Consider the following 15262-nt stretch of genomic DNA (forward strand, 5'->3'; position numbering starts at 1 on the left):
ATATATTAGTTGTACCTATATAAAGTTATATATGTAAAATCTCGAGTTCTAATTCAAAGTAGCCTGTCTTTAGCGTAGGTGGAAGTTTGACAAGTTTGACATGTTTACAAAAGAACTAAAGTATTTTTTTATGAAGTACCTAATCATTTGTATTATCGAAATTAGTAACCTTTGAAAAGTAAAATATATATTTGCATATGAGATCTCTTCTACACTAGTTTATTCGAAATGAGATAAATGTACGGTTTCTATTGTTGCTGGGTTGAGGAAATAATTTAATCCGGATTCTGCATTATTTCTCTTCCTATATTTATTTTTATTCACTCTAGTTTAGCTGGTAAATTGTTACCGCTATTACTTATATATCCAGCGTTCGTCTAGTATAGTCAGCAGCAGGAAAAGCGATGATAGAATGAGACTAGTGGTGGCTTTTATATATATGTGTATTGTTATGTTATTTACAGTAGTGAATGATAATAATAATATAAATGGATATTATATAAGAAAAGAAGAGATTCGGTCCGCTATGACAGTATTATTTTCTCCCTCATGTGTCGCTATTTTTTTTATTAAGTATTTTACGGCCTTGGAAAACATGTGTCGCTAGACAACGGTGTTGCCACGCGCTATCCGTAGATTCGCCACACTTGTATGTCAGTTTGACTGACATAACACTGTATCAAGGACAAGTCAGTCAACCTCAATCGTGAACATCAGCTTTCAAATTTTGCTTATAATTCTTTTTAATAATTTATTGCACAATATATACAACATTCATTCTCCAATGTTCCACTTGGTGATTCATTACATTATTCGACTATATTAATGTGCTACAACGTTTATTATCAAGTAGTAACTAATACAACGCTGTACCAACAGTATTCATCAGTTCGCCTTATATCTAAGATTAGTTGTTTTTGTGTGCTGGAATAGAAGTGACGATTGCTGACTTCAAGTAAGTTTATAAACAGTGATTTTAATGCGTAGTTGTGTAGTACTGAGATTATTTTTTTTGTACAGCTAGCTAGATTATGTGGGAATAATATTTTTTTCGTGCATGATGAAATTTTGCGATATAATATTTAAATGAATTGGTATTGACCTAAAAGCGCGTAATACTGTAAAATTGCGTTATACATATGTTTATTAGTATTTTTTCTTGCCTATTTACTAATTACCTGTAAGAAGTTATGAATTCATAGAATATACATACATACATTCATACATTCTTAGTTTGGGAAACGTAATTCTAGTCGCCTAATATACAGTTTAATAATAATGTAGTAATATACATTGTATTTACTTATTTTATCTGGGGTTAATGATTAAGTTCATAACAAGTTATTGTTAAGTAGGACATGCATCACTGGTTCTATTTATAAAGTAATTAGTTTTATAATTTTAAGTAATAAATAAATAAATAATAAATCGACAAATATAGACGTCAGTATATATAATTACTTAATATGTGGAATAAAAATCAGTAAGTAAATAGTAAACTTTGATTGCAAAAAGAATAATTAAATATGGTATAATAATAATGGCCTGCAAAAATAAGTTGTGAATAAGCTATATTTTGAATTCAATTGAATTTTTATTTTATGTCTATATATGTAAGAATTACGATAATTAAAAATTTCATTATTTTTATGCTGTATTTCAATAATTGTACTTACTTACAAGTACATTTGAATAAGCTGTATTAACGCTTTGTTGATCCATGTCAAGTTTAAGCATCTTTTCATATCTAAACATTGCTGATCTTTGACAAATTAACTCATCTTTGTATTTGAATTATATATTTCAATAGTGAATTATTTTGTTTAGAATGTTTTACTTCGATACATGTCTAAAGTTTTTCTTCCATACATTATAAAATAATAATATAGTATTATATTATTATTTTATATATTTGTATATTTCTGTAGCATGTTTCTGTTTAAAATCCCTGGTCAACAAAAAATCCATACAATGACAATAAGTGATCTAGATGTTTGAAAGTTGCATCATCATATCAGTTTAAATACTTATTAATATTGTAAAAATGTTAGTTACTTTGTTTTTCACTATCACCCTTTTTTATTAATATTGTCATACATCTAGTTCAAGGTATGGAGAAGGATGTAGGTAACTTTCATCTCAGTCATTCAATACATCTTAATCATCACCATCTTACTCAATATGTATGTATATTTACCAGGGGTAGACTGAAAATATCATGGTATTCCGTGATATCTGTGCTATTCATGTGTACAGGCGATGTTTAATGCTAATGCATATAGAAACTTGTTAGTCAACTCAAGGACATAAAATAACGGAAAATGTTTCCAGTTCTACTGCTAAAGCACATATCAGCGATTGTAAAATTAAATAGCAATGTAATAAAACCAATATGAATGAATGAAATAAAAAATTAGCCATCATGTTTCATCTTTTCTCACTTATCTACTAATATCACAAAAAAATTGCAAATCATTACAGAATGGATGACCAAGTACAATACAAAGTTTACACCTTCTGGAAAGAAGGTGATACAAGGCCTGAAGTAAGAAGGTTTGGTATTGAGAGGAGTGTCATCACCAATTTTCATTATTTGAATGCTAAACTTCAGGATGTATTCACTGGACTTAGGACGAAGAGTTACACTGTGGCTTGGAAAGGTAAAAATACAATGTTTGAACATTAATTTATGATACTAGTGACCCATTTTAGTATAGCATAGTTGTATTGTATTTAACAGAGGCTGCTAAATACAATACAACCATGTACGTAACTATACGCTTGTATTATACATCTAAAATCTTCCACAAAAAATTCTCAAAATTATAGTGAAGCTATATTAAAATCTGTAGCATGGTTCAGAAGAAATCAGCATGTATACACTACATATACACATACACTATTTCTATTACTATTCTATTCTATTTATAGATTGATAATAGGCTGTTTCAGTTTCATCAGTGACTCAAACTGAGTACTGATTTTGCCTTATAACATTCTCAAAAGTCTAGTTATTGTGTAATTTTGTAAAGATAAAATAAAAGAAATGTGTAATTACTTTAATATTGATTGTACTGACTGAGTATATTTTATAGATACACAGGTAATAAACTGTGATAAAAAGCTCCATTTTTATGCTTCTCTTAAACATATTAATATAATTTTTAGTTTAATGTAAGTATGACTGTTACTAATAATTCCTATTTTATACAAATTTAAACAAGTCTACTAATTATTTAATTTCAATCAACTGCCAATCATTAATAATTATATACAAACTATATAATTAAAACTGTCAAATTGTACTGACGAAAATGTGCGACGTGTTCTAGAGGCAGACATTTATAATGAATTTTTACCCTAATGCAATATGATTTTAAGTCGTATTTCTGATGAGAATCTGATAGTTTGATAAATTTACAGAGGTTTAGTCATCCAAATGCTATGCAATACAGCCACTTAATATTATTTAATTTCCATAGTAATATGGATAAATATAATGTTATCTTAGCAATGTTTATTATTGTACATTATAGAATTGGCTTACTATTAGATATGTATATGAATGTAGAATTTAGAATAATAAAATCTTGTAAGCAATATTGAATTTACATGATCATCAAAATATTTTGTCCCATCGACTCCACTTCAAGAATATTAAATCAAATTATGGACTTTAATTCTTTTTTATTCCTTAATGAAATGAAGCATAATAATGCTCCTTAAATTTTTTTTACAATAAATTAATTATTAAATATATATTTCGGGTTTGATTCCTCCTATAATATGTGTGACATATGTATTTACGAAAAAAAAATCTATGTATTTGTATCAGTTATCTAGTGCCCATAAAGCTCAAGCTTTAGCTAGCTCAACTTGGGTCTAGATGGTGCTGTGTGAATTGTCCTGAGATTATTATTATTATTATTTGGAATACCATAGTAAATTTAATATTATTTATGAAATGCATTGTACTTAATCATTTATATTTTTTCATCAGATGAAGAGGATGACGATATCACCATCTCTTCTGATGAAGAGATGATGGCTGCTCTAACATCTATGTTTGAGAGTCATCAACCAATAAAACTGTATGTTTACTGTAAAGATGATGTCAGGGATGATGATGATGAATGTGAGATTGTCATTTCGGCTGTACCTGACACTGGAAATGGTAAGTACATATTTTTATGACTATTACTAGATACTATTTTATTATTTTTTTCTAATAAAGGTACCAAAGACGTTGGCAGATTTAAAAATCATGACTTTACGAAAGTTCAAATTATATCTATGTATATGGATAAATTTTTAATTGGAAATGAGTTTATAATTGGATTGCATTATTAATTGAATTTGCAAAATTCAAGTTAATATTTTCCATAAAAAATATATGAAAAATGGTCTACAACAGTCTACTTACATTATATATACAGCTGTAATATATGTTTATCTACAGCTAATTTAAAGCATGAGTTCATGGAACCGTTTTTCAACAAAGTAACAGATACTTAAGCACCTATGCAAATATTATTTATAAGAATGACAATGGTAGTAGATATAGAACACGGTTCCATAGATACTCAAGATAATCGTATCAGCAATACTTTCAATTAATTAAGGCCAGTGAGACTAACAAAATATTGTATACAAAATATTGTATGAACTGTGTCACCTCTCTTTAAATTTTACTGTTGTTATTTAGTATCTAAGATCAACATTATAATATACATTTCGTAAGTTCACTGTACGGTAATACGCTCATAGTATTATAATGCAATGGAGATATACTGAAAAGATCTTCCAGAATTATCCGTCAGGAATTCTTTACGGTGGTATGCAGAGGGACGGTGTGGATGTGTATCTGAGAGTGTAGACTTTGCTAGCAGTTTGGTGGGCTTGGTGTTTTTTTTAGTATAATAAAAATATAAACTGATTTCTGTCTATACATGAAACATATATAACAAAAACTATTATTGGGGGACTTCATCACCCTAATGAAACTAAAACAATAATTGTTAGAATTTTTATAGGCTTGTCTGTTGTGCACGTTAATCTTAGAAGCGCTTTAACTGATTTGGGCACGGTTTTCAGTAATGTATTTTGATAAGTTTCACTTAAAATGTTGTGTTTGCCTTATTTCAATATGTTTAATGACACAAAAATACGCCAAATATCACAAACAAAGTACGTCGCAAGTTCAGCTACTTGAGCAATAAAGGACCAATATATAGATAACCACAACCATTTTTGACATATTTTTTAGCGCCAGCCGGGACTAGCAATGAAGGTCAGCATTATGGCGTAACTTGTGACGGATGTGATGGGCCTGTTATTGGTTTCCGCTACAAGTGTATTTCTTGCGATGATTACGATCTCTGTTCGCGCTGCGAAGGATCGGGCCTGCACCGCGAACACTGCATGTTGCGTGTTCCCATGCCTACTTTGCCGGTATGTCTTAATATAAAATTTAATTTATTTGTTGTTTAAATATTTTTTTATTAGATTCCTTTTGTTTAAAATCTTGCAAAAATTTTTGTATTTAGGTATTTATACACAGATATGTTCTGGCACAGTTTAATTTTAATTTACTTATTCTAGGTATATTCATATATTAAATAATTGTTGTCTAATATTTTAATAACTACTAAATTTTATCCAAGAATTATAAAAAAACAATTTTATTTTAGCGTACACTTATTAAAGCAGCAATTAAGAGATCTCGCCACTTCTTGAAGTCTGTGGTGGGTCCAGGTGCCGAAGAATGTGTTCGCAAGAAGCACAGACATGATAAGAGTGACGATAAGAAACGCAGAGATGAACGTAATAACGATGATCGCAATCAGCAACAAGAGCAAGGCGACAGTCACCGCCAAGGTGATTATCATCGTCGTGGTGATCGCCATTATCGCCGTCCACGTTCGAGTTGGTTGGAAACCTTCGCAACCTACATGAATGAGTTCGCAAATCTGGCTGGCGACGTTGACTTACTGGGTGATAATAATACTTCAGCCCAGAAATCTTCCCAGACAAGTTCTCAGGCGCAACCAGAAAAACAAGAACAGCCCAAAACGGCTAACGAAAGTTCTGAGTCTCCCAAACAGCCAGAGGCAAGTGGTTCGGAAAATACACAAGCCTTTGTACCACCGCAGTGTCCTTTCATGCCGGAAAACTTCAACCCTCAGGACATATCTAAACTCATTCAAATGTATATGAGTGGACAATTAAATTTGGTTGATTTTCTAACGAATCCACAACCTGCGACAAATTCCAATGATGTTGAGATGGAAGCAAGATCCGACGATAAGGGACCAGAGGCAGATAAAGTTAACGGTTCTAATGTACCAACCTCTGCCAACCAACCAACTACATCTGCAACTACTGAAGAGCCTAATAGAGATGCTTCCCCAGATAAGGCTGATGGCTGGACTGTTATTAATAAAGAAAAAGGTAATACTATTGAATGTACCATACGGTATTCACAGATAAGGTAGTTATTAGTTCGTTTGGGGTAATCAGAGGCATTATCAAATATAAATATCGACCCATTGTCTTCGAAACTGAGCGTCATCAAAGAATTTTGTTTGTCTATTTATATTTATTATGGACGCACTGGAAATGGAAATGCCGATAACTAAATAAATAAATTTATATTTTTATCACCCCAGCCAAGTTTTTTAAAATATACTTCGCGAAACGTGGTCCTGTCAATTGTTGCAACAACCACGACGCCGAGAGTTAACTATGTGTCTGACTACAAACCCTGAAGGATGAGTTCTCTCCTAATTACTGTATTTACTCATGGCAAAACAGCGGAATGAATTTTAATAAAGTTTAATATTAATATTGGTTGTGACAACAATGAATATATTATCTTACAAAAAAGCGGACAAAGTCGCAATTTTATAATATATATGTATAATTAATATTATATATATGTGTATTAATTATAGATTTATTGGATGAAGTGAATGCTCCACTTGAACCTACTGTAAATGTGGCGGCTCCGATTGGGTTCAACTTGCCTGCAGAGTTCCAGCAACATGTTAAGATCACCGATGGTACAAATCTGTACCCACCATTGAACTCTGCAACTGCTGGTATGTCAATCATTAAAAAGTATATGTGTATTAGGATTTGTTTGTATGTTTACATTTTATGCACTGTCATACCATTAATTACATTGTGAGAAAACAATCTCAACTTGTTTTATAGAATTCGCACTTTATATTATAGCAGTATATAAAGTGTGATGCAGATGCTACCAGAAGTAACACTCCATCATCGAGCCTGTCAATACATATATTTGTATTCATACCATTTGCTATAATCTCATTTGTGGATTTATGTAAATATACATATGTACCAATTGTTATGAATTTCACTGTCATCATTTGTCATGTCGTTTCATTTTTTTTAATATCTAGTGTTGAATCCCAAAGAGGCAGAAGTCAATGTTGCGCAACCTTCGGCTCCAATTGAACCACAGGCAAAAGCGGCTGCCACATCAACCGCAGCACAGCCTGCTCCAGCAAAGCCAGCTCAAACCCCGGCACCGAAACCTCGACAGCGCCACCCTAGTAAGTCCCTTGTCTCTTAAATTTTAAATGTAAACTAAACAGAAAATTGATACTAAATAAAATGATTTTGCTAGTTTTATATCATATTGTAGAACGAAATAGATACGTGTTCGTTTTACTGTAAAGAATTATACATTACTAGCTACTCGCCCCGGCTTCGCACGGGTGTACATGTATCATATATACGTTCTTCTAGAATCACTATCTATAAAACAAAACGCTTCAAAATCTGTTGCGTAGTTTTAAAGACTTAAGCATACATAGGTACAGACAGTGACAGTGAATTTATTTTATACTATGTGATTATATTTATATTATTAACCAGCTAGTGCCATAAAATTATTCGTGTTAAGAATAAAAATGTATATTAAACACGAAAGTTACAAAAAAGAAATAGAGATATTGAAATAATAATTATTATTATTGCATATACAAATACAAAACTAAAGAACACCGTTTTTAAATAAAAATAATAAATACAGATACCAGTCAATAACAACCAAGATATGTAGACATGACGAAATTGATACAACATTATCAAATCATATTTTTATCGTTTTTATTTTTTTATCATTTCTTTCTACTAAAGATGCCGTTTAGTATTATTATTATTCTAAAACATATTATGAATCCACAAACTACATCGATACTTTTGTTTTACATTGAAAAGAGTATTATAACAAATTCAAAAGTAGACACATCTTTATCATGGCAATTGTTATTGTTTTAATGGATATTATAATGGAATGTTGCAACCTGTGTTACTGTATTACTGCCTAAATGCTGGCGGGGCTAGATGAGATATGAGGAGTCTGGCTATTAAATTTAACGTGGTGAAAACACTGGGAATTAACCACAATGGTTTTCAGAGCAACCATACCTGAAATTCATGAATGAAAAAATTATCGATAAAGCGTTTATCCACCTATCTATATAAAATGTACTGAAATTTCTGGCGACGAGGTCTAGTGATCGCGGCCTGAGAGCCAGATCATTAGTAATGGGTTAACTAGCACCTCCCTGGCAATGTTATTAATGTTCTGTTGCTGTAGTAGTGTAGTGAGTCTTATTAAAAAAGATGTAGACTGTTTTTACCAATGGGCTTTTTGTAGCAATAATATTTTGAATTTTGTTTTTCTTGTACCAATGTACATTGTACTTATGCTTTGTCCCTCTGGTAACCTTTTTAAATATCCTGGTGATGCATAGGGTGGTGTTAACCTTATATTTATACTCCATGAATCAACAATGACTATTTATAATATTCTTGCCTCCAGTTCACACTGAGATGCTATTATTCATGTTATAAGTAAAGTACATTCCTGTTGCGATAAAAATGTTATGTATTAAGATTTTTTTCTGTCTACCATCGTTTATTAACATGACATTACGATACTACTCGTGCGTTACCATTCTGCAGGACTAGGACGTCATACATCATACCCTATAAATTCACTCTTATCTTACTACTCTTCAAACAAGACTTATTTTACAAAGCAAGCTACTTGTTTGCTGATATAGGTGAAACAGCGGTGACGTGCCCACGCTGTAGTTGTAGTTCTTATTCTTATTATAATTTTAATTATTTCCAGTACCTCATATTGAAGCAGCAATTGCATGCATGGTTGGTATGGGTTTCCCAGCTGAGGCTTGGCTGATTCAACTCATTGAAAGCAAGGATGGCAACATACCTGCTGTTTTGGACCTGATGACACCTAATCCGAAGTAAATGTTATATACTTGCTAAAGATGGCAGTAGTTTAAGATTGTATACTACATTAGTTTATTATTACCACAATAACAATGTTAATTTTAATGTAAATCTCTTTCCACTTTGTGATGGCGTCTAGAGGGTACCGTGTGTAGGTAGATCTGACAGTACAAATTGTTAACAAAGTGTTCCATGTCCAAATAATTGAAAACCACCCAACCTCACAATGCAGTACTGAAATTAATATGAAAGATATGCATTTATTTTCTGTGCAGAATATGCTTTTATTTCGTGTTTTAGTTTGTTATTGTCAGTGGTGATTAGTGACCGAACGTTAGTCAGAAAAATTACGTTTGTAAATAATGATTGTTAGTAATCAGGAATTGAACGTAATTGTTTTGTTTATGATAATAAATAAGAATAATGCACTCTTACATAATTTTAAAATATATGCTCATATTTTTGCTATCATATAAATAACGGCCTATAAAATTAAACATATATAGATATAACAGAAAGAGTATAATGACCTAAATCCAAGCAACAAATTAAATTTCTTTTTGAATTCCTTCGTGGACATTGTTCTTAAATTTCAGGATAAATTTATCGTTATATCTTTTATGAAATATAGTTCGTATATTTAAGTTTCATATATATAATTTAGTTTCATATATTTAAGTTAAATAGCCAATAAACTCTTCCTGTTGCATAAACATAATTTTACAATAATGCCTTTTTAATAAAGTCTTATCTGACTAATTTCATAGTTTTAAGTTCTCTCCATTGTTTAGTAGAAATAAATATATTTCTAGTTTTCGTTGTACACGTACCTTAATAATGGTAATAAGAAGTACGTTATATTTTAAGTTTATAACTAAAATAAATATGTCTATATTGATGACCTGTATAAGTGGTCTATATTATTAATTATTATCTATTACTTGTATCCAGAATGATTGGCTACAGTGAAAATGTGATATTTGGATGTGTGATAAGTATTTTCTAGTTAGAAATAGAAAATAATGATTTATATCTTGGTATTTCAATAAAGGTTATTGGGAAAAAAAGCTTTTCATTGTAATAATAGTTTTATTTTAAGAAGCCATATGAATGTTTTTTAGAACCAATATTTTCTTGTCTTTCTCGCAAAAGTGCTTTTCCCAATGCTTCATCAAGGGATTTTGCTGCTACTCTGAAAATATATAAAACGTACATGAGCTGAAAAGTTACTGTTGTCAAGTATTAGTATTCAAAAATATGAAAATATATATTTTTTTGCATATACCCAGATGAGTATACCTATTAAGGCACTACGTTAGCATAGCGTAACAATAATGTAATTAAGTGGATTAATTATAATATATATAAATTAATTGTAGTTTTACCAGTGGTTTACATTAATATTAGAACATACTGTATACAGCATCATTATTAACCCTTAGTACGTTTTGACACATATCTGTGCACTCCTCTTAAATCGTATAACCATCTTGTAACAGATCTGCAAAACCGTGACTTCTATTTAAATAAATTTTATCCTTATTTAAAACAAAATAAGTTTGAAACGCATTTGAGATACAACTGGCGCGCGCATTCCGCCACTTCACTGTCGGTCGCTGCGACAGACGACGGACATTCGAAAGGTTAATATGCTAAACACACTGGGAGTCTTTGGACAGGCTTTACTATTTACACCCAACCGACGCGGAGCCTTAGAGTTATTGACAAGGAAGAATTTACTATTATACATATATTCTAATTTTATAATATCTTTGGTAACTCTGTAAACTATAGTTTTGTAACTTACAAGCCTTGGTTAATAGCAGCCTTTAATGTTTGTGGGGCAACACTGCCAGGTCCATTCAAGCCAATTGTGCTACATTTAGCTTCAATATTTGGGAGTGTGTTAGCTTCCTCTTGATTGCAATAGAACTTAGAATTACCAGTGACTCCAACTACTAAAGATATCACACTACAGCTTTCTTCTTCTGCTGAAGGGTCAACCACACATTTGTCACCAATTTTACACAATGTTACCTGTAAATAGTGACAAAGTGTGTAGTTCTTACATGAACTGTGATCCTTCTATAACTAAGATAAAAAAAACATTGAATAGAAATCTGGTTGAAAGAAAAAGTAATTTATATTTATCATCAGTTTTTATTTCGCAATTTGCATCAGATCCATTGGCAACAACTGACAATAACACAAGCTATAAACTTAAAAGAAGCATGTATAGACATGCCTTATTATTTGTACCATACCCATAGGGGTATGGTACAAATAATAAATATAATCTCACCAATAGAGGAGCAGATCCAACATTTAATAATTTGCTATCATAAGGATCATCTGACAACTGTAGATCCACATTACCACCATCCATGAGTGCTGCCTTTACAAATGGTATGCTCGTATTGAATAATGCAGCTTTGACGGCCAATGATACAGCATCACAGAGGTTGCCTCCACATTCTAATATCTGAAGTACAACAATAAAATTTTCTTACAAGTCTTTCTTTTACTTATTTTTTTATAACCCTAGTATAGTTCACACAGCGCCATATAGTATGGCTAAACAGAGCTTGTGTAGAGATAGAAATAGTTAATTTTTTTTTTGTAAAAGAATATATCCAAACCATATAAACAATAATACTTATGGATAAAGATGTTTGCATATCATGTGGGGAATCGAACTTGCGACCATGAAGTAATAAACTTTTATACCACTGTGGCCCTTTCAGTTTGCAGGGGAATAGAATAAAAGGGGAGAGGGAATAAAAGAATAAATAGCTTTACACAATACTACTTACCAAGATGTCAATATATAGTTTCCAGCATTGTTTACCTTCAAATATGCAAAGTTGCTTTAGATCAAAAGCTTGTGATGAATGATAAGCTTTCTGCATCATGTTGGATATTGTGGTTGCTAACTGTTCACCACCTCTACCTTCAAATTCTGGGGTGGCATTAGCTGAACTGTATCAAAGAATAATGCAGTTAATTTAAATGCTATAATGATATATAAAGAATATTATTTTTCGTTCTAAAGTTAATTAAAAATCAAAATGATACTATCATATCTATAATACTTATTATTCATCTGCCCATTAAGATAGTGGTCATAACTATAATAGAATTGTAGTCTCTAAATGAGTAATTTAAAAATAAAACTGATACTGTGCATTTTTATAAATATATTATACCACTCCTGTTATAAAAACAGGTTAAAAATAAAAAAAAATTCACTATTGTACAAAATTTACAGAATACTGTCATTTTGTAAAAATAATGACTAAAATGTTATATTTATAGGACAATCAATATAATTGTATAGTAGCCATAGTGTTATACTAGCACAACTTTGCAAAATATGTTTCAAAATTATTATTGACCAAGTAGCTTACCAATCAACGAAGAATTCAAGTTTCCCCAATCCTGGTTTATCAGGGTTTGGTACATCTATTTCTGTTTTTACCCCAACAAGTATATCTGTGTTGGCTAGTCGTAGCCTGGCAGATCCGCTAGCATGGCTAACCACATCAGTTTCAAGTTCCATATGTCTATAATCAATGTTTGATCGCCCATCAATACGATAGTCATCCTGCGAACATTTTATTTACTATCAATTACAATAATAGTAATAAATTAGAAAAAATTACACCATGCCATCTAGTCTCAAGCTGAGCAAGTTTGTATCATAGGTACCAGACAACTGATAATAATAATACAGTAGAATGTGTTATAAAAACTCAATAATTCTATCCAATATTGTGATTAATATATTGACTATTTTGATTTGTTACAGTGAATTAATTACACATCATCACAAATTAGTATGTCTAATATATGAAAATAACTTATTTAGTTATATTAAAGTTATTGAATAATAAATACAACATTATTCAATAATATCCTGTTATTTGATCAAATTTATTATTATTATTTATAATGAATATATTGCAATGTATTCTATTCTTAGGATTCGTATTAAATATATAAATAATATTTTATACCAGTCACATAAATATATTTTTTTATAATATAAATAAAAGGAAGAATATCCTTCTGGCCAATTAAAATTTAGAAAAATACTGTTACAAAACTTGGTGATATATCCAAGCCAAAACCCTCAAGATTCAGATAAAACTGTTACTACATATTTGAATTTAGTGAATACTTTATGATATTTAAAAAATTGTTTACTTTATACCTCTTAGTTCTGTTGAAACAGAGTATAGCACCAATGAGGTTTGAAGAACACAGTTGTTTTGAAATGATGCATCTAGCATTTCACAATGCAGATAAAGAAAAGGTGAAAGGCATGTAAAAAGAATTTATAAATAATAAATCCATAATTAGAGAAATGTTTCAATCTATAATTAATAATAACACATAATTAAACCACATGGGGGAAAGGAATTGTTGGTAATTTGGAATAATAATCCCATTTCATCAGTAATGTACCATGTCAGATCCATCTCGCGGGTACCTGTGGAAACCATCGTGATAAAGTCCTGGTGTATTAACCATCATCAGGTCTAACGGACCTGACCTCATGCTCATCTTGGCATCCTCAACTGGTGCCCCGCCAGCGTAAACTGTTTGCGCTGACGGGTGTACCAAAATATCATCCAATTAAGCAAAAAAATTAAGCCGCATATAACGAGGGGTTATGGTGTGTTGTAATTTAGTTCAACTTACTTGTACGCCGTGAAGAATATAAACTTTTTCAGTTGGACTTAATAGTAACCCAGCCATGATTGATTATTTTCACTTTGTATTATGGCATTAAGCAATATAAAAACAAAACGATATAAATTTAATAAAAACAACGTTTATTTACTTCACATAGCATAGAGTACTTAGTTAACTTCGACAGTCAGCACAGACTAATGAAGATCATAAATGACACATTTTTGACTTTTGTTTTATTTAGTGTCAGGTCATTTGTCTATCAGTATAAATTTAAATAAATGGAGATTAGAATATACCTAGGATGTGTTGTCTTTATTTTTAGCATTTCCAAATTAAACAGTCAGTTAACTTTTACGTACATAGTAAATAAAACCGTAAACACACCACTGTATGTCCTTAACCATGTCTTTGACAAAATCATCATTTCATTTGGTTTGAAGCAGCAGCAAGATGGGGGACCTTCACAAATATAAAAGAAATTATTGAATAGACGTTACAAGCTATAAGTTTAAAGTTCTTTCAGTCCTTATTTAAGGATAATATGACAGCACTACAATTTTTTGACAACGCCATCTAGTATCCCCTGATTTAACTAAGTTACCTGTTAATGTAATATACTAAATAAGAACACTACATAAGTGTGACTTTAAGGTTACATGAAAAATATATGACATTAGAAGCGAGATTAATATAGCACCGTTTACATTTTGTACAACGCCCTCTAGTGAGTAGCAGACATAAATGTTAAAATTAATTCCCTAAAGACAATTACAAATTCTAAATAAACATATAAATGGGTTTTAAATTCTAAATGTTTTTTAAAAATAATAGTTAGGTACACCCCGGTGAATAGCGTTGTTTATAGCAAAAAAAACTAGCTACGTGTCGTATGTACATGTATAATGCGTACAAAAAAACAAATGATTTCATTATTCGACATAACAACTTTACATTTAATTGGAGATTCTATGAATTTTTTTGCGAAACAATAGTTTCGTCTTGAACAGATTTTCGAACTCGATTTCGTTTTGAGCTTATTTATTTCATTTTGAGGTTGGACGGGAAAAAGTTGTTTAAAACCAAAAGTTTACGTCAAGAAATGGTAATAAAACGTTTTACCTACGCTATAAATAGTCGTTAAAACATCTTAGACAATAATTGGTTGTTAGATATTGTCTTCCAACCTACGCTCAAGTAGTAGTCAGTTCTCGATTTATAGCTGTTATTGAGGGGGATCTCGCAACATCCTCTTTTAAATTGCGAGTTATCGTAA

General features: G+C 30.9%; 2 protein-coding genes across 3 annotated transcripts; one reads left to right on the forward strand and one right to left on the reverse strand.

Moving 5' to 3' along the window:
* The first annotated feature begins 714 nt into the window (after positions 1–714).
* Positions 715–9915, forward strand: LOC131843416 (protein ref(2)P-like). Of its 2 annotated transcripts, none has more exons than XM_059192051.1 (8): positions 715–955; positions 2482–2660; positions 4001–4174; positions 5267–5451; positions 5691–6450; positions 6954–7100; positions 7443–7580; positions 9173–9915. In XM_059192051.1, the coding sequence occupies exons 2-8, from the start codon at positions 2483–2485 to the stop codon at positions 9307–9309; spliced, it is 1719 nt and encodes a 572-aa protein (XP_059048034.1). In that variant the 5' UTR covers positions 715–955; position 2482; the 3' UTR covers positions 9310–9915. The 2 variants fall into 2 exon arrangements, with proteins under 2 accessions (XP_059048034.1, XP_059048033.1); XM_059192050.1 differs by having other exon boundaries at positions 717–955; positions 7428–7580.
* A 270-nt stretch (positions 9916–10185) lies between these two features.
* On the reverse strand, positions 10186–14185 carry LOC131843460 (exosome complex component RRP42). Its single transcript, XM_059192107.1, has 6 exons — positions 13996–14185; positions 12699–12895; positions 12105–12270; positions 11594–11773; positions 11099–11328; positions 10186–10483 (listed from the first exon to the last, which is right to left on the reverse strand). Exons 1-6 carry the CDS (start codon positions 14050–14052, stop codon positions 10381–10383), a joined length of 933 nt encoding a protein of 310 aa, XP_059048090.1. The 5' UTR covers positions 14053–14185; the 3' UTR covers positions 10186–10380.
* Positions 14186–15262: the final 1077 nt, after the last annotated feature.

Source organism: Achroia grisella, unplaced genomic scaffold (assembly GCF_030625045.1).
Source record: "Achroia grisella isolate CSIRO2021 unplaced genomic scaffold, CSIRO_AGI_Agris_v1 utg308, whole genome shotgun sequence".
Classification (NCBI taxonomy): Eukaryota; Metazoa; Arthropoda; class Insecta; order Lepidoptera; family Pyralidae; genus Achroia; species Achroia grisella.

Excerpts from the sequence above, each read along its gene's own strand:
- LOC131843416 (XM_059192050.1), top strand. The coding sequence starts at position 2,483 with ATGGATGACCAAGTACAATACAAAGTTTACACCTTCTGGAAAGAAGGT. Across the intron at positions 6,451-6,953 it reads TGTTATTAATAAAGAAAAAG|ATTTATTGGATGAAGTGAAT; the intron begins GTAATACTATTG and ends TATTAATTATAG. Across the intron at positions 7,581-9,172 it reads ACCTCGACAGCGCCACCCTA|TACCTCATATTGAAGCAGCA; the intron begins GTAAGTCCCTTG and ends AATTATTTCCAG.
- LOC131843460 (XM_059192107.1), bottom strand. The coding sequence starts at position 14,052 with ATGGCTGGGTTACTATTAAGTCCAACTGAAAAAGTTTATATTCTTCAC. Across the intron at positions 11,774-12,104 it reads AACTATATATTGACATCTTG|ATATTAGAATGTGGAGGCAA; the intron begins GTAAGTAGTATT and ends GTTGTACTTCAG. Across the intron at positions 10,484-11,098 it reads GCTGCTATTAACCAAGGCTT|AGTAGCAGCAAAATCCCTTG; the intron begins GTAAGTTACAAA and ends ATATATTTTCAG.